At 39.1% G+C, this 23,647-nt stretch overlaps 1 protein-coding gene across 1 annotated transcript in view; it reads right to left on the bottom strand.

The window, feature by feature from the left end:
- Nucleotides 1-23,647, bottom strand: part of CTTNBP2 (cortactin binding protein 2) — a 113,221-nt gene that overhangs the window by 47,028 nt on the left and 42,546 nt on the right. The window contains 2 exon segments of the mRNA XM_063446841.1: nucleotides 562-2,200; nucleotides 7,586-7,810. Coding sequence (XP_063302911.1) covers nucleotides 562-2,200; nucleotides 7,586-7,810 — 1,864 coding nt within the window.

Below are 23,647 nucleotides of genomic sequence, written 5' to 3'. Positions count from 1 at the left end.
AATATTGATTAAACATTGCATATACTGCATAACTGATGGTGGATAAACCAGTCACAGGACACGGTGTCTGTAATCCAGCCGGGTGCAATTAAATCTAAAATTAAATTTTAATATGCACCAATGTTATATACATTTCATATTGAAAGGGGGCTTAGAAAAAGCAGCAACATCTTCCTTAAAATGCCAAACTTTGACTAACCTCACTAACAGGAAATCTTTATCGTTCTGATCCTTTATAATGGCTTAACATTTGTATCTAGCAGAATATCTGGAATTCTAGAATTCCAGTTTCAATTTGAAGCCGGATTGTTTGCACATGCACAATTTTTTCCAAAATTATATTTACCAACTTTTTTTTTAATTGGGAAGAAAATGGAAGAGTACATGTGACATTTAATATAGGAACAAAATCAGATTATCATACCCCATGTGAGAAAGAAGGAGGAACAAACAAAATGTGCAATTTAAAGGTTTTTCTTAAGGAATGAAAGGTAAGCGTAAGAACTTAGAAAGGGATACATTTTCTAAAGAAAACACTGTAAATTTGATTTATCCCATTACCTGATGCTGTTACCAGGAGGCTGTCTGAATCACATGGTCTACAGGATGAGGCACTAACAGGGATTATGGAGGAGGTACAGGCAATGGTTGAGGGAATGACAAGGGAACTTTCTGAACATGCAGGTTCCTTCCATCCAGGGGACTGGGGAGGCCAAGCACCCACCTGTGATGTGCCTATGGCTGGTATGACACAGTCCGCAGATGCCACAGGTACCTCTATAGATGGTTTTGGTGGCAGCTGAGGTGAAGAGGACTTAGATACAGATTCCTCATGCAATACCCTGATTCCATGTGTTGTACTGGAAGGTGCAGAAGTTATGGGTTTGTTCTCAATTTTCCCCCCTACATTTGGTGGTGCCTTTAGTTGAGGATGTGGTGCAGCCGGAGTTTGAGAGAGTCCTGGCTTCTTAGGAGGGATGGGTGGAGGGTTGCCTCTGTCAACTCGTGATGCGGAAGTCGATTTCAACGCATGGGATGGATGGCCTAAGCGCCCAGCCACTGGAGGATAGGTACCGGTTTCCATAGGGTGTGGGTAACCAGGCCTCAATTGTGCAGTGCCCTGAGGATTTGTAAATCTTGAAAGAACTTGGGTCACGGTATTTCTTGCCATCTGCTTTGCTGCCAAATTCTCACGGGGGTTCGGCGATAATGCTTTTATCTGAGACGTTTGTGTGGTGTTTCCATTTTGATCATGTTCGTTGGCGTTGGCCTGAAATTTGAATTTGGCAGCCTGGATACGGGGACTTAGACCTGAATTTATGGGTGTATTTGGACACTGTGTGTGCAAGCTCTGCATAGATTGGGAGAGATAACTTGGCGATGCTGGGGAGGCACAGTATGAGTTATTTGGGTAGAGCAAGGTATTGCTCGTGCCATCTAATGAGGATGATCCATTTTCTTCTGTCCTGGTGCAATTTGGAGATACTCCATGAGTTGTAGGAAGACTGACTGATTCATTGTGGATGTTTTGTCTGTCTAAACCTGGCTTTACAAACGCTGAATTTGTGCATACATTAATTTTTGTGTTGCCAGCTATGACATGATTCATTACTGAAGGTTTGGTTGGTATAGCCAAGGGAGTCTTTTTACTAATTTCAGAGTCACTATCAAGAAGTAATAAATTTGTCTGACACGAAACAGACCGAGATCCTGTACCTACAGAAACCGGGTACCTATCTTTGTTTTTATGAAGAAAAGGGAGGTTCGCTTTACTTTCATTTTCTTTGGACAACTTCAGTTGCTCTATTGTTTTCTTCAGTCTGTCTATTTCATCTTGTAGCTCTTTCGTATGCACTTCTTCTCGAGAAAATTTGGCACGAAGATGTTCTCTCTCCGTGCCAAACTCTGAAAGTTGTTTTTGAATTTGAGCCTCCATCTGTGCTTCCATTTGTGACAGGCGCTGTTTTTCAGCAGTGAGGGCTTCTTCCAGTTCGACACCCTTCTTTTTTTCTGCCTCTAATTTTGACATTGCTTCATCTAGATTCTGAGCTTCTTCTGCTATTTTGCCGGACAATAGTTTGCACTCTTTAACCAGGATAAGGACCACGTGTTTATTTTTAGTTCGTTCTTCCTCAAGACGAGCCAATAGTTTCTTGTGTTCCTGCTCTAAATTTTGCAGTTGCAGTTTTTCTGCCTCGAGCTGTATTAAAAAAAAAAAAAAAAATACAAATAAAAACACACCTCGATTTATATAATATAAAATAAATGATAAGTATATGCAGAATCATTTTCATATATGGACCTCTTATTTTTTGAAATCTTGATTTGTCATATAAGCCATTGGGAAACTTTAGGGAGCAAAGTAATAGGGTCTTACTAATAAGATATCTCCCAAGTCTCCCAATCCTAGATTCAGTGGGACAGTTCAGACATTATTTTCCGGTCATCCTGCGTTTGTTCTCTTGTGTCTCCAGAAGTGGGACAGCAGAAAATTTGCAGAATAAGTGCAATGAGAACATGATGTACAAACTGAACGGAGGGAATTCCGCCCATATGAGAGCACTTTAGCAACGTTCTGGTCAAGGTATACCTTGACTGTGGTTGACTTGCCTTTTTAGAAAGCCTCTCACTGCATTATAAGTGATACACAGTATCGCTGATATGCCCTCTACTTGCTGCACCAACCTCCATCCCACATTTATACCTCCCAATGTTGGGAAGTATGTCTTAATACGTCTTAAGATATCCAAGTAGTTCTAAAACATTACTTTCCAGTTACATTTTAATATAGAAATGATATCTGCACTCATTTGTATTTGTTCAAAGGAGTTAATGTTAACTTGATAGTAAAGGTTTGTTATTAACATGATCATTCAGAAATGTTTTTGTTCAAAAATAGCCATGCCAAGGTGTCTCCGATAACTGTAATTTAAGTGGAGTCAGAGCAATATGGATATATGTTGCTTTACTTTGAGAAAGAGGATGAGAACAGGACAGACAATGACAGATGATCTCAATATAAACAAATACAAGGTTATGCATTTTTGGAAGCAAAAACAAACATACAAGTTTAACTCTAAATGAGTTAGGAAAATAGACAAAATGAAAAGGATTTAGAAACCGTTGCAAACAGATTTGGAAACCGTGTGTAGCTACAATGGCCTACATGTCATTATTGACATACACAATATGTGTGTATATATATATATATTTTTTTTTTTTTTAAAGTTTTAAACGCATGAAAACAATGTAATTGCACTCATTTGTAAATCAAGAGTAAAGATTCCATTTCAATGTGCAGGGCAAGATCAGGCATGAGTTCTCATAAAGATTGTGGGAATTGACAAGGTGCAGAGGAGAGCTACAAAATTAATAAATGTATTGGTGGTTCATGGTTATTATAACTATTGATAATATTTGTCATGGTTATTATAACTATTATTAATATGTATATAGCATTAACGTTTCCCACTGTGCTTTACAATTATATGATGGGGATATTTAACGATAAGTAATTGCCAAAATAATAATAATAATGACAAATTTGACAGACATAACAAGCGAAGTCCTTACAGTTCAAATAAGCTTACAGTCTAAGCTAGTTAACATTTTAATTATTTACTCCTAGAAAAGAAAAAAGGTGTATAAGCGAGAATATAATAACATTCCACAAATACTAAAGACTAAAATCAAGTCTCTGGTGACCTGTTCAGTAACATCACAATACAACAGACAAGACATACCCCACCAACAAAGGAAGATTTCAGTTACAGTAGAAATGTTTTGTTTTGACATATTTGAATAAATAAAAGTAAAATCAAATCTTCATTTTGTAGTGAATAACTTTTTTTTAGCACAATTTTAAAAAGGAGCTAGTGATGTCAATAAAAGAAGTGAGATTTTGTCTCATGTGTGAAAGGCTGAACTCGATAAGAATTATCGAGGGGGCAATTTTTCCCCAACCTAAATTACAATGATATTTTACTCAAACTTCTGGAACGTTGATTGGAATTTTTAGCTTAGTTTCAAGCCAATTTTTAAATCACTCTTTTTGGAATCGGAGGTTGGATCAGAGACGTGATTACAGCAGGCTTAAGCCAGTCTCTGAACTAGCTGCCAAGAGAAGGTGATACAGTTTAATAAAAATCATATAATTTACTTCAACTTATTACAAGGCCGTGTCAGGCGTAATTACAATGCAATTTACAGCTTAGCCTGCCAGAGATCAGAGAAACCTACATATCTTTAGATTAGTTGGCATATACCATTACTTTAAAGGGGGACAGCATAGCTACACAAAAGAACATTCTATAGCCTTTATATTCGCAAATGGTTCTAATGGGAACATCTAGGTATGACTTGGGACATTAAACTGCTGAGCGTAACAGTACTCCATTAATAGGGACACTCTGGGCTTGAAGTGACCTCATTCACTTCATGCATTACCTTAGAAATGCTTTTTAAAAAAAGCGAAACATTATTTGCAAAAAGTGGCAGAAGGCTGTAAGGACGCGAGAGACACTGAACAGTTTATGGTTCAGCTTTAAAATTACTGTCTAATCATCTATACAAGGTATCGGTGAACGAACCAGCCTATACTGTTTCAGGAACCGAATCGAGGACTTTCTTGTGGTTCCCCCTTTCATTCTTACCTTGGTTTGTTCTCCAATCTTCTAACTGGATTTGACCCAGTACAGTTTGTTTGAATGTCATGTTATATGGCTTGACACGTTACATTTGTCCATCTTGCTTGTAACCGGACTATTTTTATTTGTACTTTGTTTTGAGCTTTTTCAAGTTGGCCTTGTTACCTCTGCAAAGGAATTATATTTGCGGAAAAGTGCCTTTCTTTTAAGTTCCTACAGTGCAACTTGGACAGGCCTTGTGTCGTGTGTCGGGAGAGACCTCTGCCAGAGCCAGAACGAAATCGCACCATTTGCAAAAGAGGAAACAAAACCAAATAGGTTTTTGTTTGAAATGTGAGTAGTTCGAGTAGTTCTTTGTTATGATAAACACAGTGATTTCCACCCAGTTTTACCAATAAGCCTAGCTTAATGCAACATGGCTATCTTAATTATAATACATGCACATTAACCCGTTTCATAATATCTCGCAGTTACAGTTGCACGTTGTAACAGAACCTATTTATAGAGTTGTGAATCCATTCATCTTACTAACACTGTGCTAATCTATTAAAGAACATCATAAAAGCAGGAAATGTTCATTATTGGAAGAAAGATATAACACACACATACATCATCTCTGTACAGGCCTATTGTACCACAGAAGACAGGCTACTTTGCCATAAAAGGGGTTACATTAGTCACCGAGTGTTTACTTTGGCAGATTCAAAGTAAATAGTTTGGAGAACACTGGGATTTCAGTGACTTGCATAGATCTAATTACCAACAACCAGCAGAAGCTAAATATGAAACCTGGAGCTATTGCTAGTCTAAGTACAGTAAACTGTATAAACTCATCCAGGCAGGGCCTTGCAAACTCAGTGACTGGAGCTATGTAACACTTACTGCAGTCTGCCGTTTCCTCTATTCACCACGTATGTATAGTCTAACGGACATTAAAAGTTCACACCACTACACAAATAGAAACAAAATTAATAATTCAAAGTCACATTCGTAGATCCACTGACCATGAAGACATGCATGCATTTAATACTTTTTTTTGTAATTTGGGGTATATATAAAAACAGATTGACAAAGCTGCAGATCTCGTCTCTAACCTTTGCAAGCCCTCCCCGTCTAAGCCCGCCAAAAGACTTTCTGCGGCTGTCCAATCACAATCTTCCCAATGCAGCTCAATGAAAAGATTTTGCAGGCAGGTGCTCTGAGCAATTGTTGCCTCTTAAGTTTAGCTCCACTAAGCTAAACAAACCAGGAAGGAAGAGGACAGGGGGGTACGGGGGTTGTAACAAGATCAATTCAGAAAAGGGACTTTAACGCATGCATTTACACAGTTGCAAACACTCACAGAGTCACACATAATACATTGCAAACAGATATATACACACATACATTTATACATATATACAATTTTCAAATATGAATAGATGCTTTTTTTGTTGATGTTTTTAAGTCTGCAATTTCCAGAAAATAAATTAATTGTACTTATTTTATCTGCCTTTTTGGGGGTTACGGAGCAAAGGGCGCCTTACAATTTTGTGGCAACAGGCACCTGACATGCAAATCCGGCCCTGACTCTACACTTTTATGAACTCGGTCCATAAAAACTTTTTAAAAGGACACTCTAAGCACCAAAACTACTGCACCTTAATGTGGTGGTTTTGTTGCATTTACCCTTTCCCTGCACTCTGAAATTTAAGCATTTCTGTATGTGAGGAATGAGAAAAAAAATTACATATGTCACTAAGCATGCCGCTAATGGCTGGTCTTATTTTGAGCCCAAAGTGTGCCTTTAATTATCAATCAACTCATAATATACCCAGATTTAAGCGACAGAGGCTGCATAATTTGGGTAGAGTTATCCTGACATTAATATATAGACTTGAGCCATCAAAGATGTCCACTGAGAATCTACTTATGGCCAAAAAAGATGATCAAATTATGGAAGGTCATATTTCTATTCTAAGGAGTAGATTTTCGCAGTGGTTGAAGCACGTGAACAACCATCGTACATGCTATGTCCTGGAATGTTTTTTCCAACTCAAAGTCACTTTACTAAAATTCAATGCCACCACAATCTAATTATATTTTCAGAAGCTAGGGAGATAAACACACATATATTTTCTAAACAGGTGTTCAGTAACAAGTCTTGCTCGAAACCAACTAAAGCTTCCCACCTACTCTTTTCTAAGCGATGTAGAAAAATCTCCAGCAAAGAATCTCACCCTTCAATACGTACAATCAATAAAAAAAAACAAAAAAAACTATGTATATGTATTTTGAAGGAACAGTTCTCTACAGAGAACATTCATAATAGAATATGGAACACAACATGAAACTACCAGAATGCAGTAGACACTGATTAGGGATTTCCAAAAGTATGTAGACTTGTAAAACAAACAAATCAAAAACGGGAAAAAGCAGAAGGTAAAATAATGTTGTTTTTTTTTTGTTTTTTGTTTTTTTTTAAGTTACAATATAGAACATATGTTGCACCATAAAGGCACAAGACATTCCTATGAGGCCTAAGATTTGGAAAAATTAAACACACTTTTTAATGGTATGTATACGTGTGTACATTAAAAAAGTTACACCTGTGAATTTATCTTGTGTTCTTCAAAACTGCAAGCTTTTCCTGAATCTGAATACCAAGCAATTACCGGGGGTATGTGGGATATGTAGTTCATTACCTGGCAGTACGTTCAAATATGAAAAAAGAATGGATGACACTACTGGGCAAGCTTTTCAGAGTCACGGGATAACTTCTGTTAGCTTGCAGAATGGCGTCAATCATGTTTTTTCATAAATGGAAGCTAATCTATAAGCACGGAATTTCTCGTGGAAAGTTATAGAATCACCTGTAAAAGCAATGAGGACATAGAGTTTGTTAAACAAGCAAAACAGGAAGCAGTGTCTCAGTCATTAGCGTTATTTAGAGATGTTACCTTTCTTTGTCGTCTTTCGGCCGCTGCCAATTGTGCCGTCATTCTCTCCTGCATTTTCCGACAGTGGGCCATAACAGCTTCTAAGATGGTGAGAGGGTTGTTACATATAGGCTTCTTTTCCTTGTCAAAGGCACCGGCTTCAAAGTCTCTCTGAAGTGCCAGGAAAGGGTCACCAAGATTAAACCTTCCATATCGTTCTTGCACAAAGACTTCTTTCTTTCGCGCCTACAAAGTTGATTAATAAAGATACCCATGGTTACAAAACCAACAGTGAAATGGCTGCTACTACTACAGTGAAAAGCACATTAAAAACCGTATATCCAAGTAGAACTTCTAAAGCCTAGTAGGCGATGTGCTATACACCATCTGCAAAGGTCTGACTTGGCATATTTCCTTCATATTAAATTTTCTCCCAGATAATGATTAATTTAGATGAAACAACTTGTTATGTCTATACTGGATCAATTCTCCAAACCCACTAATCACAAAATCAACCCTTTTAGTTTTGATTGATTTTCTTCAGATTGAGATATTCGCCCAAGAATAAATCGGATGAACAAAGCCTAGAGTGACGGTATTTTTCTTTTATATTTTTATATTATTGTGACTTGGCACCGGGTATTTAAAACTTTTTTAGTAGGAGTGCAAGAGGTTCACTTTTTTGAGATATAGATATAGATATAGATATATATATATAGAGAGAGAGAGATCTCTATCTATTAATATCTAAATATAAATAAAAATTAAAAAGAAATATATATATATATATATATATATATATATATATATATATATATATATATATATATAAAAACACACACACACATATTTAAATTCTACAAATATATTTATATAATATTTGTATTAATTACAATTTAAAGTCACCTGCCCGACAACCCAGGCTGAAAGTCCACAGAATTTGGCTCGCAAGCCCTATATTTAACCCTGTAACTTTCTAGGACAACATAAAACCTGTACATGGGGGGTACTGTTTTACTCGGGAGACTTCGATGAACACAAATGTTAGCATTTAAAAACAGTAAAACAGATCACAACGATGATATCGTCAGTAAAAATGCATTTTTCACACAAACTGTGCTTTCACTGATTATATATTTGTTGTGATACGGTTTTCTATTTTGAAACACTAATATTTGTGTTTGGCGAAGTCTCCCGAATATAATAGTACAGGTTTTATGGTGTTTTCGAAAGTTACTCAGTCAAATATAAGGCTTGAGTTTCCTTTTATTCACATTGAAATTTGCCCGATTGGTAGCCACTTAGTCACAAACAATGGCCAAAATAAGCGTTCAATTTAGTTTTTTGCATTTTTCACACACAAACAAATATTGGCCAGTGTTTCTGACTAAGTGGCTACTAGAAAAGACTGGACATACCCCATTTGTAATACCTTGGGTTGTCTACGTTTGCAAATGGTATGCCATCATGGGGTAATTTTCATTCCTGGGCTACCATACGGTCTCAAAGGCAACGTAACCAATCTGGCAAATTTCAATGTGTATAAACTGAAAAATGTTATGTGCTATATTTGACCCTGTAACTTTCCAAAACACCATTAAACCTGTACATTGAGGGTACTGTTTTACCCGTGAGACATCGCTGAATACAAATATGTTTATTTTATTGCAGTAACCCCGAACAGTATTGTGACAGCCACCGTTCAAATGCCAGACAGAACTAAAAAAAATAAAATTTCTTATTTTCTCACATTGTTTTTTTTTTTATATTTAATTCATAATAAATTATGTTTAATATACAAATATTTGATGTGACATTAAAGCCCTGTTTCTCCTGAACAAAATGATATATGATAAGTGTGGGTGCACATAATATGAAAGAGGTGAATTACCCCTGAACAGACATATAGCGCAAATTCATGGTTATGTTTACGTTTTGATTTGATCACAACTTGTATAAGTGGCTCAGTCCTTAAGGGGTTAAACATTTACAGCTTCCTATTATTTAAAACAAATATAGGTTGCTTTTGTAGCTCAGCGTGTGATTAAATGTAGTTCAGGATATAAGTGTTCGTGTAGACAGATGGCCTCATTGCTTGCTCTGAAACGCGCTCTCGTTCCTAAATAAGGAGGCCCATGTATAATAATCTCCAGGGATTCTGTTTACATTGAGAAGGACTTTGACTTCAGTAGGCACAGTCTGTTTTGAAATAGTTTCAGCAGAACGTAGAAACACCGTAAATGTTTTATTAAGACAGTGTTAACACAATTGCAATGGTTTACTTGATTCTCTTATAGCAGAAGAATAAAATCTAAGGTAACATGTAATTTTCTTAATTGTGTGTGTGTCCACAAGGTCAATAAAATATTCTTCCAACGATAAACGGTTTTATTTTTTTTCTAAGCTCTGGAGTTGGTTCGCAAAGGGCCATACTTACTGCAAAACAAGATGACGGTTTTCCAGAGATCATTTTCAAGGTCTTCATTAACTAGATATTCTGTCATGTATTGAAAGTTTCCACAAGCTCAAGGGAAATCTGCCAAGTGCCGGGGGGAGATTTTATAAAAGCTTTGCAGATAAAGATTGCTGAGTTCTAAAAGTTGAGCAGTGTTTTCAGAAAGTAGGGGCAAATATTCAATGTCTTTGCATAGTAATTACTCCACTTTTGGATATTTGCTACACGTCTTTCTCTGCAACACCCTTTATAACCCCATCACCTAAATTTCATTTTGGGCCAAGTCTTCCTTCAAGAAAGTGTGGACTCTGTTAGGAATGTATAGACCTTTGTAGAGTTAATCACTAAAATAAGGATCGAGTTTCAAATTAACAGTCAAAACAGTCAAACAAAAAATGAAAATAGACTTGGAGAATCTTTCTAATTCGGCCCTTTTTGCCTCATTTTTTAAACTCCCTTTGAATTTCTGGCTATTCCCAATATCCAGAATTATGTACAAAAGTTACATTTTAATATATAATTGATAAAATGTATCTGATAACCTTTGTACAGAATATCTTCCCTATACTCACCAATATTCCCACCAATAGCATTTATAGTAATCAATAGCTAGGGTGTTTTATGTTGTCTTAATAATCTTTGAATCTTATTTCTGTTCATATGTTTTCAACATCAATGTCTGTACAACCTTACACAGAACTAATAAGCACTTTAAATCATGCACTGATACCAGGCACGGAAGAGAACATGAATATAGGACAGCATCTATTATTGAAACTTTGCATTTTTTGCACATATGACACAATGTATATTTTATATATTTGTTACACATTTTTTGACTATTTTTTAATATAGATATTAAACACAATTAAATACTACAGATATGCAGCACTTTACACACACTGCATAGAAATTAATATAGTTATTATTTATTGATACAATACTTCTTAATATGTACACATAAAAATACACTCTAGTGGATAGATCACTTTTTAGTATCGTTTGTATATATATATATATATATATATATATATATATATACACATATACATATACAGGGAGTGCAGAATTATTAGGCAAATGAGTATTTTGACCACATCATCTTCTTTATGCATGTTGTCTTACTCCAAGCTGTATAGGCTTGAAAGCCTACTACCAATTAAGCATATTAGGTGATGTGCATCTCTGTAATGAGAAGGGGTGTGGTCTAATGACATCAACACCCTATATCAGGTGTGCATAATTATTAGGCAACTTCCTTTCCTTTGGCAAAATATGTCAAAAGAAGGACTTGACAGGCTCAGAAAAGTCAAAAATAGTGAGATATCTTGCAGAGGGATGCAGCACTCTTAAAATTGCAAAGCTTCTGAAGCGTGATCATCGAACAATCAAGCGTTTCATTCAAAATAGTCAACAGGGTCTCAAGAAGCGTGTGGAAAAATCAAGGCTCAAAATAACTGCCCATGAACTGAGAAAAGTCAAGCGTGCAGCTGCCAAGATGCCACTTGCCACCAGTTTGGCCATATTTCAGAGCTGCAACATCACTGGAGTGCCCAAAAGCACAAGGTGTGCAATACTCAGAGGCATGGCCAAGGTAAGAAAGGCTGAAAGACGACCACCACTGAACAAGACACACAAGCTGAAACGTCAAGACTGGGCCAAGAAATATCTCAAGACTGATTTTTCTAAGGTTTTATGGACTGATGAAATGAGAGTGAGTCTTGATGGGCCAGATGGATGGGCCCATGGCTGGATTGGTAAAGGGCAGAGAGCTCCAGTCCAACTCAGACGCCAGCAAGGTGGAGGTGGAGTACTGGTTTGGGCTGGTATCATTAAAGATGAGCTTGTGGGGCCTTTTCGGGTTGAGGATGGAGTCAAGCTCAACTCCCAGTCCTACTGCCAGTTTCTGGAAGACACCTTCTTCAAGCAGTGGTACAGGAAGAAGTCTGCATCCTTCAAGAAAAACATGATTTTCATGCAGGACAATGCTCCATCACACGCGTCCAAGTATTCCACAGCGTGGCTGGCAAGAAAGGGTATAAAAGAAGAAAATCTAATGACATGGCCTCCTTGTTCACCCGATCTGAACCCCATTGAGAACCTGTGGTCCATCATCAAATGTGAGATTTACAAGGAGGGAAAACAGTACACCTCTCTGACCAGTGTCTGGGAGGCTGTGGTTGCTGCTGCACGCAATGTTGATGGTGAACAGATCAAAACACTGACAGAATCCATGGATGGCAGGCTTTTGAGTGTCCTTGCAAAGAAAGGTGGCTATATTGGTCACTGATCTGTTTTTGTTTTGTTTTTGAATGTCAGAAATGTATATTTGTGAATGTTGAGATGTTATATTGGTTCCACTGGTAAAAATAAATAATTGAAATGGGTATATATTTGTTTTTTGTTAAGTTGCCTAATAATTATGCACAGTAATAGTCACCTGCACACTCAGATATCCCCCTAAAATAGCTAAAACTAAAAACAAACTAAAAACTACGGTACTTCCAAAAATATTCAGCTTTGATATTAATGAGTTTTTTGGGTTCATTGAGAACATGGTTGTTGTTCAATAATAAAATTAATCCTCAAAAATACAACTTGCCTAATAATTCTGCACTCCCTGTATATATATATATATATATATATAAAAAAAAAAGAAAAAAAGCCTTGCACTCCTACTTACGGTTAGTAGTGACCCGGTGCTCGATTGCACTATTCAATATAAGTAAATGATAATCAGCACTCCCAGGTATTTGTAGAAAAAATCTCTATTTATTCCAAGTAAATGTCAACGTTTCAGTTCCTCTAGGGAACTTTCATCAGGACAGCAAGCAACAAACAAATGAAGCAGAAACTGTGTTTAAATAAGAACAACAATCACAACAAACTTACAGATCAGCTGTGTGTGGGGGCCGGCCATTCCACTTACCACACTCCCGGGCTGACACCATCTGCAGTCAATGTTTCATTAAGCATCGCTTACTTCCGTGTATACACTGGTTGCCAAGGTGAGTCTGACGTCAAGCGCCAGGCTTCCACTCATTGGCTGACTCTCCCAGTGATCACGTTACGTGTGACTCCAGTGTGTCAAGCGCATGCGTATAAAGCAAAAGACTGTGATATAGTATCCACTACCCGATGTGGATTTGAAATATAACCATTTCACACATCAAATGCCTGATAATATTGTACCTTCATGTAGCAGGGATACATCCCTGTCCTGTATGTAATATCTGGTCATTCCGATCACCGAACCACTGGGGCAGCACCACCTAAGGTCTAAGTCTCGTCGAGCGCCGTATCCTTCCGTATGCGGGCTGGTTGCCAGGGTGATATTGACGCTAAGCGCCTAACTTTCCCCCATTGGCTAATTCTCCAAGCACCTGCATTCTGTGTAACCACGGAGATTCACGCGCATGCGTCTGAGACAGACCTTCGGTATAGTGTTAATCCCCGGAACATCGGGTAGTGGATACTATATCACAGTCTTTTGCTTTATACGCATGCGCTTGACACACTGGAGTCACACGTAACGTGATCACTGGGAGAGTCAGCCAATGAGTGGAAGCCTGGCGCTTGACGTCAGACTCACCTTGGCAACCAGTGTATACACGGAAGTAAGCGATGCTTAATGAAACATTGACTGCAGATGGTGTCAGCCCGGGAGTGTGGTAAGTGGAATGGCCGGCCCCCACACACAGCTGATCTGTAAGTTTGTTGTGATTGTTGTTCTTATTTAAAACACAGTTTCTGCTTCATTTGTTTGTTGCTTGCTGTCCTGATGAAAGTTCCCTAGAGGAACTGAAACGTTGACATTTACTTGGAATAAATAGAGATTTTTTCTACAAATACCTGGGAGTGCTGATTATCATTTACTTATATATATATATATATATATATGTATGTTTGTGCTCACGATATTTATTATTATACTTTCAGACTTTTGAAGTAAGAACAGCTCTTTATGTGAGACTATGCAGACGAAATTAATGTTTTTTTGATCTGAAATGTATTGACAATATTATACAGTATAGATCAGTATCCACATCCCCTCAGGCACGGTGGGGAACCGCTGCCATAGTAACGTCAAAAAACCCACGTCATGGACTGGGTGGGCCGATCACTGAAAAAGGAGACATCCTCCTTGCGGCTTCTGTTTACACAGTGGCGGCCGAGACTGAGAATACATGAATGGTTGCCATGGAACCGTGACGTAACCACAGAAGGTGATTGGCTACAGCTGCTCCATGACGGGGGAGTAGCTTAACAGAAGGCAGACATGCGCACATGCGCTGAGAGCACGCCGGGCATCAGGGGCGATGTGGTACAGTTGATTTGGTTAGTGAGTATTGGTTGATATGTCCTCTATATTTTTGTTATGTTAATGAATGCCATTTTATGTGTTCCGATGAAAACTCCGATCGGGAGCTGAAACGTTGACATCTTTGGATTAACTAAGAATAAATCGGATGAACAAATCCTAGAGTGCCGGTATTTATTTATATATATATATATATATATTAATTAAACAAACAATTTTTCGTCCCTGCACAATACTTCTAAATTGCCGGGTGCCAGCCAGGGCTCAAGTGTATCCAAATAGCAACAAACGTTGACTGCACTCACGGTCTGTAATAAAAATCTTCAATACTTTATTGGGTTCATCTTAAAATTGGATCAACGTTTCAGTCCTCCATGCGGACTTTCATCAGGATCAAACAGGACTTGTTTGATCCTGATGAAAGTCCGCAAGGAGGACTGAAACGTTGAAGATTTTTATTACAGACCGTTAGTGCAGTCAACGTTTGTTGCTGTATTTTGAATTTAATATATATGTATATTAATATCAAAATAAGGTTAGAACAAACTAAAACTTATTTTTTTCAATTTATTAAGTATTATATATAATTAATGTAATTCTTCGTGTATTTTAATATATATTAATATTAAAATACACTTTTATTAATGGTTTATGTATGTGTTTGTGTAAATAAAAGTACTTTGATATATATATATATATATATACATATACACACACACAAACACACACACAAACACACACACACACACACACACACACACAGCTCAAAAAATAAATAAAGGGAAAACTTAAACAACACAATGTAACTCCAAGTCAATCACACTTCTGTGAAATCAAACTGTCCATTTAGGAAGCAACACTGAGTGACAATCAATTTCACATGCTGTTGTGCAAATGGGATAGACAACAGGTGGAATTTATAGACAACTAGCAAAACACACCCAATAAATGAGTGGTTTTGCAGGTGGTGACCACAGACCACTTCTCAGTTCCTATGCTTCCTGGCTGATGTTTTGGTCACTTTTGAATGCTGGCGGTGCTTTCACTCTATGGGTAGCATGAGACAAAGTCTACAACCCACATAAGTGGCTCAGGTAGTACAGCTCATCCAGGATGGCACATCAATGCGAGCTGTGGCAAGAAGGTTTGCTGTGTCTGTCAGCGTAGTGTCCAGAGCATGAAGGGGCTACCAGGAGACAGGCCAGTACATCAGGAGACGTGGAGGAGGCCGTAGGAGGGCAACAACCCAGCAGCAAGACCGCTACCTCTGCCTTTGTGCAAGGAGGAACAGGAGGAGCACTGCCAGAGCCCTGCAAAATGACCTCCAGCAGGCCACAAATGTGCATGCGTCTGCTCAAACGGTCAGAAACAGACTCCATGAGGGTGGTATGAGGGCCCAACGTCCACAGGTGGGGGTTGTGCTTACAGCCCAACACCCTGCAGGACATTTGGCATTTGCCAGAGAACACCAAGATTGGCAGATTCGTCACTGGCACCCTGTGCTCTTCACAGCAGGTTCACACTGAGCCCATGTGACAGACGTGACAGGGTCTGGACACGCCGTGGAGAACCTTCTGCTGCCTGCAACATCCTCTAGCATGACCGGTTTGGCAGTGGGTCAGTAATGGTGTGGGGTGGCATTTCTTTGGGGGGCCGAACAGCCCTCCATGTTCTCGCCAGAGGTAGCCTGACTGCAATTAGGTACCGAGATGAAATCCTCAGACCCCTTGTGAGACCATATGCTGGTGCAGTTGGCCCTGGGTTCCTCCTAATGCAAGACAATGCTACACCTCATGTGGCTGGAGTGTGTCAGCAGTTCCTGAAAGACAAAGGCATTGATGCTTTGGACTGGCCCGCCCGTTCCCCAGACCTGAATCCAATTGAGCACATCTGGGACATCATGTCTCGCTCCATCCACCAACGTCACTTTGCACCACAAACTGTCCAGGAGTTGGTAGATGCTTTAGTCCAGGTCTGGGAGAAGATCCCTCAGGAGACCATCCGCCACCTCATCAGGAGCATGCACAGGCGTTGTAGGGAGGTCATACAGGCACATGGAGGCCACACACACTACTGAGCCTCATTTTGACTTGTTTTAAGGACATTACACCATAGTTGGATCAGCCTGTAGTGTGTTTTTCCACTTTAATTTTAAGTGTGACTCCAAAACCAGACCTCCATGGGTTGAAAAATTTGATTTCCATTTTCTTATTTTTGTGTGATTTTGTTGTCAGCACATTCAACTATGTAAAGAACAAAGTATTTCAGAGGAATATTTAATTCATTCAGATCTAGGATATGGGGATATGTTATATATACACACACACACACACACTGCTAAAAAAAAATGTTTTTATATATATGAGATCCAAGTACTTTTATTTATTTTATTAAACTTTTTATTAACTTTTGTTAACTTTAAAAACTTTTTTGCAGGCATTAGGGGGACAGCCTAAGAGCTTAAATTTGCTGGAGGGGGGTCTGCCTGAGCTCCCAGGCAGACCCCAGGATCGCAACCGCCGTCAGGGGAATGGCGGTGACCCGGTAAGTACAAAGGACGGTGGGGACGTTCTATGCCGCCCGCCGGCGTTTAGGACCACCCCAAAAAGGATGGCATAAAACGCCCGCCGTCCTTAAGGGGTTAAAACAAAAACGTATGGATTTTGTAGAAGACAATGAAATTCATCTATTTCGATTAGTGAAGTGTATGTGTCAAGGCAAACTGTCAGTTCTTTGGAGTTTATACCATAAAACATTGAAAATTACCTTAACTAACGTTAACTTTTTTTTTTTTTGAAGATGCTCTGGTTTCTTTTAAATTTAGTAAATTACATCATAATTAGCCAAGGAAAACATGAGGAGAACTGTGTATTAAAACACCTTAAAGGCACACTATAGGCACCCAGACCACTTCAGCTCATTGAAGTGATCTGGGTGAGTATCCCATCACCCTTAACCTTGACCATGTAATTATTACAGTTTTAATAAACTGCAATAACTAACTCCTCCTCTAGTGGCCGTCTACCAAATATTGGAATGCCGATGTGGATGCAAACTGTTTCCATAGCAACTGTGCCATTTTTTTTAGAATGTTGCACGGCTTCCCTAATCACAGCATTTGGATACAAATTCGCAATATCGTTCTGCTTCTTATTGAACATAAAGTTGAAATATTCTTGAGCAGAGAACATTTCCGTTTGTAGCAGCTGCAAGCAGCACGACAGCTTGTTGTTGCCTGTCATGTTTTTATCTCTCAGTCACCTCCTCGTACAAGACGGGAACATACAACAGCGAATACCATAATGACCGATCTGAATGGAAACAGTATTCTGCCACTAAGAAACATACAGATCACCCATAGACAAGCCTTTTAACAGCACTGCATTCAGAGAGTGAAGGAACACAGTACAATCCTTACTAACAATGCGAAGAGCATCCAACCATATTTGGATTTGCGCAGAGTATTTGCATTCCTACTGGTGATCATAAAAAGACAGGACATTTCTATAGCACAGCATGCATGGGAAGTGTACACTGAATGCAAACTCCTGACAGGAGGTGATTCAACTTTTGAACTGCTGGCTGGCTGCCTAAATCACAAAGCAGTTTAGAGGAAAACTGCCGCTTCTCCAGAATTCACACCGTTGATTAAAATATTAAAAAATCACCTTCAATTTGTGTTAACCTTTTTCATGAGTTGTTCCATTTTTTATTTTTTCACATTTATATTAAAGATTTAACAACCAATCCAGTTCAGACAAGGCAAAGCCAGTGGAAACATTATTAATGAAGAGGAGTAATAGACAGAGGCGGCTCTCTAATTAGGTGGTTTAGGCCGCCGCCTAAGGCCTCACGCTGGCTGGGGCCTCGTGGCCGCCTAAAAGCAGACTGTGGCTCGGTGGCCGAGGACCCGACACCAGGAGGGGGCCTGGCGGCTTGCTCAGTATGCCGCTGGGTGCGAGGCCCGGACGGAGAGCGCCCATCGCAGAGACCGGTCTGCTGCTCCGCAGTGTGTCCACGTGTCTCGCGAGAACTGGTCAATCAGAGTGATGCTGCGGGTTACCATGGCAACGCTCTGATGGGTCTCGCGAGACACATGATGTGCAGAGCTGTAGACCATATACCACCACCTGACCACCAGGAAACCCACACTGGACCAGGAAATTTTTTTTTTTTAAATTAAGTATTTAGTCCCCCTCTCCGTCTCCCCATCACCCCCTTCCCTCACACCATCACCATCACTCCCCTCACACAAACAGTATCCACCCCACACACAGTATCCACCCCACACACTGTCACCCACTACAATGTTGTGTCAACATACTCCCACACAGTCTGCCTCCCCAGACACAGTTAGCATCCCCTCACACTGTCACCCCTCCCTACACTGTCAACCACCCCCACACTGTCAGCCTCTTCATGCATTCACACTCACGTTACCCACTCTTAATCCTGTTAATCTGCTCCCCTCCAAACTCACTCACCATGTCACATTAACCCCCCTTTATCATGTCACACTCATCCCTCCTACCATGCCACAATTGCGGTGACACACTTACCTCCACTCAGCCTGTCACACTCCCTCATCAAACCATGTCATACTCCCTCTCCCTCACCCTGTCCATTTACCCCCTTCGCCCTGTCACACTCTCCACTGGTACCCCTTTACTCACCTTGTCACAGTCACAAGCTGAAGACATTCATCATACACACACAGTCAGGAAACATAGCTTTGCCATTAACACTATGCACAACGGCCACAGGCAGACCCCCATACACACAACACACTTCAAGCAGCTACCCCATACACATACGGTCCAAGACAAAAATGCAAACATGCTCACAGGGACATACATTCACACATACAAGGATACTCTCTGTCAGACACACACTCTCAGGCACATACACAGGTAGACAATGTGTATATGTGTGCATGTATTGCAACTCTATTTTCTTCACTTTGGTGTTAGTGGGGCCTCATGTTTGAGTTTTGCCTAAGGCCTCAAAGTCTAGAGCTGGTAATAGACACATGTTTTAATGTCTCCTCTTGTCTGTCTGTTTTCTCTTTGCGACTGCCAGGTGCAAAGAACAGAACTTATATAACTTTGTTCTGGGCTGGCTAATAGCCCTGCTAGACGTGAAGGTATATTCCCAGCAGCTAGGGGGTTAACATCATTGCATATACAAATTTCAGACACAATAACCACTTCAAATCAATTAAGTGGTGATGGTGCTTGGAGTTACCCTTTCATTTTTACTATTATCTGCAGTTCTGTGACACTATCAAGGCTGACTTTCTACATAATCAGCTTCACAATTCTGCAAAGCTGCATGTCGTGATGCTTGGAGGGTCCCTTTAAAGATGGCGGCTTCTGTGGTGGAATGGTAAGCATGGAGGTGTAGTTTTACTTATAGGCATAATTATAAAATAATAAACTATGTCATATCTAATCCTTTACTCTCAATCATTAGTAAACATGATGATAGTGTTCCGTTAATGAAGTGAGCATAAGCTCCCACATTTATTAATAGCTTCTCGAGCTTACTGGTTTACTAAAATGTAACTCAACACTAAATGTCATTGGATTAGCAGTGGCGTTCTGTATTGCTACAGTAGCGGTCTGCGGTTAGACTCAGGTTCTGTCTATAACCCATTGGAATAAAATTGCGAAGTCCCTTAAAACTGGACTGTTTGTACACATGTGTACAGATAGAGATAATTCATTGACACACAAAAAAAAATAAGAATAATAATTTTTATTGCAAATCTCTTCTGCACTTGATGAATTTTGTTACAGACTTCAAATTGCCCGAAACGCACATTTGCCGAGCATGTCATTTTGATGTGTTCTACCGAATAGCACCTGTGTCGCCAAAAAAGAGATGACTGATGAGAGAGAAAGAAAATACTATATAATAGACGACTGATGACTAGTGGACATTAACTAAACATTTTCACAGAAAAGTTGCGAAGTGACCAATAGAGGGAGAAAAGGGAGAAAGGGAGGAGTAGTAAAAAGGCAATTATAAATGTAATATTCACATATTTAATATATATAGATAATTTACTACATGTTGTTACTTTTTTCAGTTGATCTGTGAACCAAATAGTGGGAAATGCTCCTATTAGTGTGTTGCAAAATATGAACATATTATATTACTGATTGGACCCTTTCCGTTCATCGGATTCGTTTTCAGAATAGATTTTCCGTTACAGAAATTATGCTGAGCCGAACTGACATATGGCCGAAATTTGGGCTTCTCAAAACTTTACTACAGAAAAAAAATAAAAATAATAAAATGGTTCGCCCAATCAGGCTCTCCTATACAAAGCTTTCAACACTGGATCAAGCTTTTCAATGCTAGATCAGGCTCCCTTCGAAAGGGACGGTCAGCGGGGGATGAATTTGTGCATGCACAGCAAAAAGCAAACAAGGGGGCAATTCCCCCCTGGATTATGCCCTAACCCACCCAAGGATCTCCCTCACCAGACAGGCTGTCTGGATGCTGTAGTGGACTTGAAAATGTTTCCAATTAGACTATTCTGGTTTATAAAAAAAATCCTAAAAATTGGGCTGCTGTGAATAATCCTGAAAAATTCTGTGCGGCACTTAAAATGTGCCCAAAACTACTTCAGCTCTTTAAAAAAAAAAAATGCAATTTTTCTCTCAATTCCTGTGCACAAACCCACTGCTGAGGAAATGATTGAGAAGGAGAGCAAAAGAGACCTCCCACAGGAAGTACTTCTATTCTCCACCCATAGCAACCACAGCACATGCACTGAGGTTGCTATGGAAACTGGTGTCATGGAGGGGAGTGTCATGGAGCGGAGGACAGGGTAAGTGGCTACAGGTTCCCTTTAATATATTTTCTTTGACTTAGGTTTTTTTTTTTTAATTTAATACTTAAATATACAGAAAAAAAAAACCACCTCAAAAATGATTTAACACCGTACCGATCATTATTTTGGTTACTGCTGTCACCATCTAGAAACAAGTTGTGTATTAAAGGCTCACCTTTAACAGGCAATAAGATTAGTCTGAAATATAATGTCAACAATTCCCGAATGCCTCAGATACGTCAATAAATATAAATGTTATCTGATATAAAGCACGCAGGTCACAAATTAACATAGATGTGGGGTTTTAAAAATCTAGCTCAGTAGCACAGGGAGGCAGCTGACCCCAATTCACAGATATTCAAAAATATATTTTCATGTCTGCAGTGCACTTGCACATGGGACCTTTATGGGAGTGCGGGGGGCAAGTGAAGTTGTATTACAAGCCATACAACAGACATAAAAATTATAGCAAAGAACCTATGAGACCAAGTACAAAAATAAAGAAAATACAGCCCGAGAGGTAAATGTTCATCGAGAAAAATCTGGGAGATCCCCGATCACATTAAGCAAGAATCAATTCAACTTTCATAATAGATAACCAGGTTCGGGGGAAATGAAGGCGAAGCAGTGGGACGAAAAGACAAGAGGAACAGAGAAAAGAAGGAGTGACGAGAACTAGAGAGAAAAAAGGAAGAGAAAGTCCTAGGAGAACATGAGAGGATGAGAGACTCTTCTATAGATTCACCCCAAATCAGGGCTTGCAGATCTTGTAAAATCGGGAACGGGATCCAATAAAGAAACGGTCATTTTATAAATGTTCAAGATTTATTGAACCTTATTCAGGATCTCAATCTTATCCTGAAAGTCACTTTATTTACAGCAGGTCGCAGATCCTTAAGATGTTAAGGGCCGTGAAGGAAGGAAGACCAAGGATTTGACCCAAGATCCTCTACAAGAGTAGTTGTTTTCATGGATCTAGATGATACATTCATACACACCTCACACCACTGAGGTTAATGTCTCAAGCTCTGAGATTCACTCAGACGTCCTACATTGCTATGTGAGATTGTATATATAATGTGCAGTGTGTATGAGTTCATGACTTTTTTTTCTTGGAACTCTGGAAAACAAAGTCGTGCGGGAGGGGGCTCCAAGTGTCTCAAATAATTTTGTGTTTCTCTCCCCATACACTCCTGCTTGGCCAACGTCTCTTGAAAGGGAGTCATTATCACATGTCCCCTCTAGTTATTTCAGGTTTTATCAAATCCCCCAACAATGTTCTACTTGTATTTGATATTGTGATAATGGTTTCTATAACTTTATTTTCAATGACGTAGCTCTGAGCTGCACTCTGAGCCTCTCTACTGCGGCAATGAAAGGATAGTAAAAAAATAAAATTAAAAAAAGTCAATTCTAAGATAAGCATCCAATTCTTTTTTGCATGAACAATCTACTAAAGGACAAAAAATATTTAAAAAAATAATAAAAAAAAAAAAAAAAAGGGGAATAGGGCTGAGATATGCCCCAAGCAGTTCAATTAATGGGAACACAAAATACTGTAAGCTTCTGTCATAGCATGTTATATCTGCAGACTAGAGGTTATTCCCGGCAAAAGAGTCATTGAGATTAATACAAGTATTGTTTAGATACAGAACACACAAAGACTAAATGTATATTTTATTGAGTAAATAACTCTACGTTCAGAGATTAGCATAATTTACGCAGATGTTCTTGTCATTGTCCATCCGTGTCCATATACTAGGGTGTTCTACACGGTTACAGTAGCAGTAAAGCCTTCGACATGATCCTTGCGGCATCCTGCTTTTGCCAGTACTACATAGCTCTGTATTTAACAAATCACACTGGCAGACCTCCCACCTGTTGATCACATCCAAAGGCTTACTGCGCTTGTAAAATTGTCACCTTCTCTATTCAGGGTTGGCGGCTTCTCCGAGGTTCAGAGCCTGAACGGTGCCTGACAGAGTGTTTGAATCACTTATCAAAAAGAAATAAACCATTTTCATGAATTTTAGTCTAGTCTCTTAGGTGAGCTACTCTGGCCTTAAAGGCTTACTACAATCCTTAATAATAACAATGTGTTACTTAGTGGGATGTTATAGTGACCAGAACCACTACAGTTTTATGTAGTGGTTCTGGTGTCTATAGCCTGTCTCTGCAGGCTTTTGTTCTTGTGAGAACATGTATAGATAAAAAAAAATAATGCAAAATAGAGAGTGAAGTACTCTCAAAGCTGAAGCTGACTCTTAAATTTTGTAATGTAGTCTGGTAGTAAAAAAAGATAAGGGACACTAGCCTGCATGACTCACACAGCCTGCATGAAAACATGGTTTCATTTTTAATCAGTACAGTGTGTTTCATTTAGAAGTGTTTCATCTCCAGTTCTGTTTATTGAGCTTTAATTACACACAGCAGGATACTGCTATTAACAGCGCATGAGATGATAAA

The sequence above is a fragment of the Pelobates fuscus genome, chromosome 3 (assembly GCF_036172605.1).
Source record: "Pelobates fuscus isolate aPelFus1 chromosome 3, aPelFus1.pri, whole genome shotgun sequence".
NCBI classification, from domain to species: domain Eukaryota; kingdom Metazoa; phylum Chordata; class Amphibia; order Anura; family Pelobatidae; genus Pelobates; species Pelobates fuscus.
Note: the sequence above shows the minus strand (reverse complement) of the source record. Positions and strands in the feature narration are given on the sequence as shown.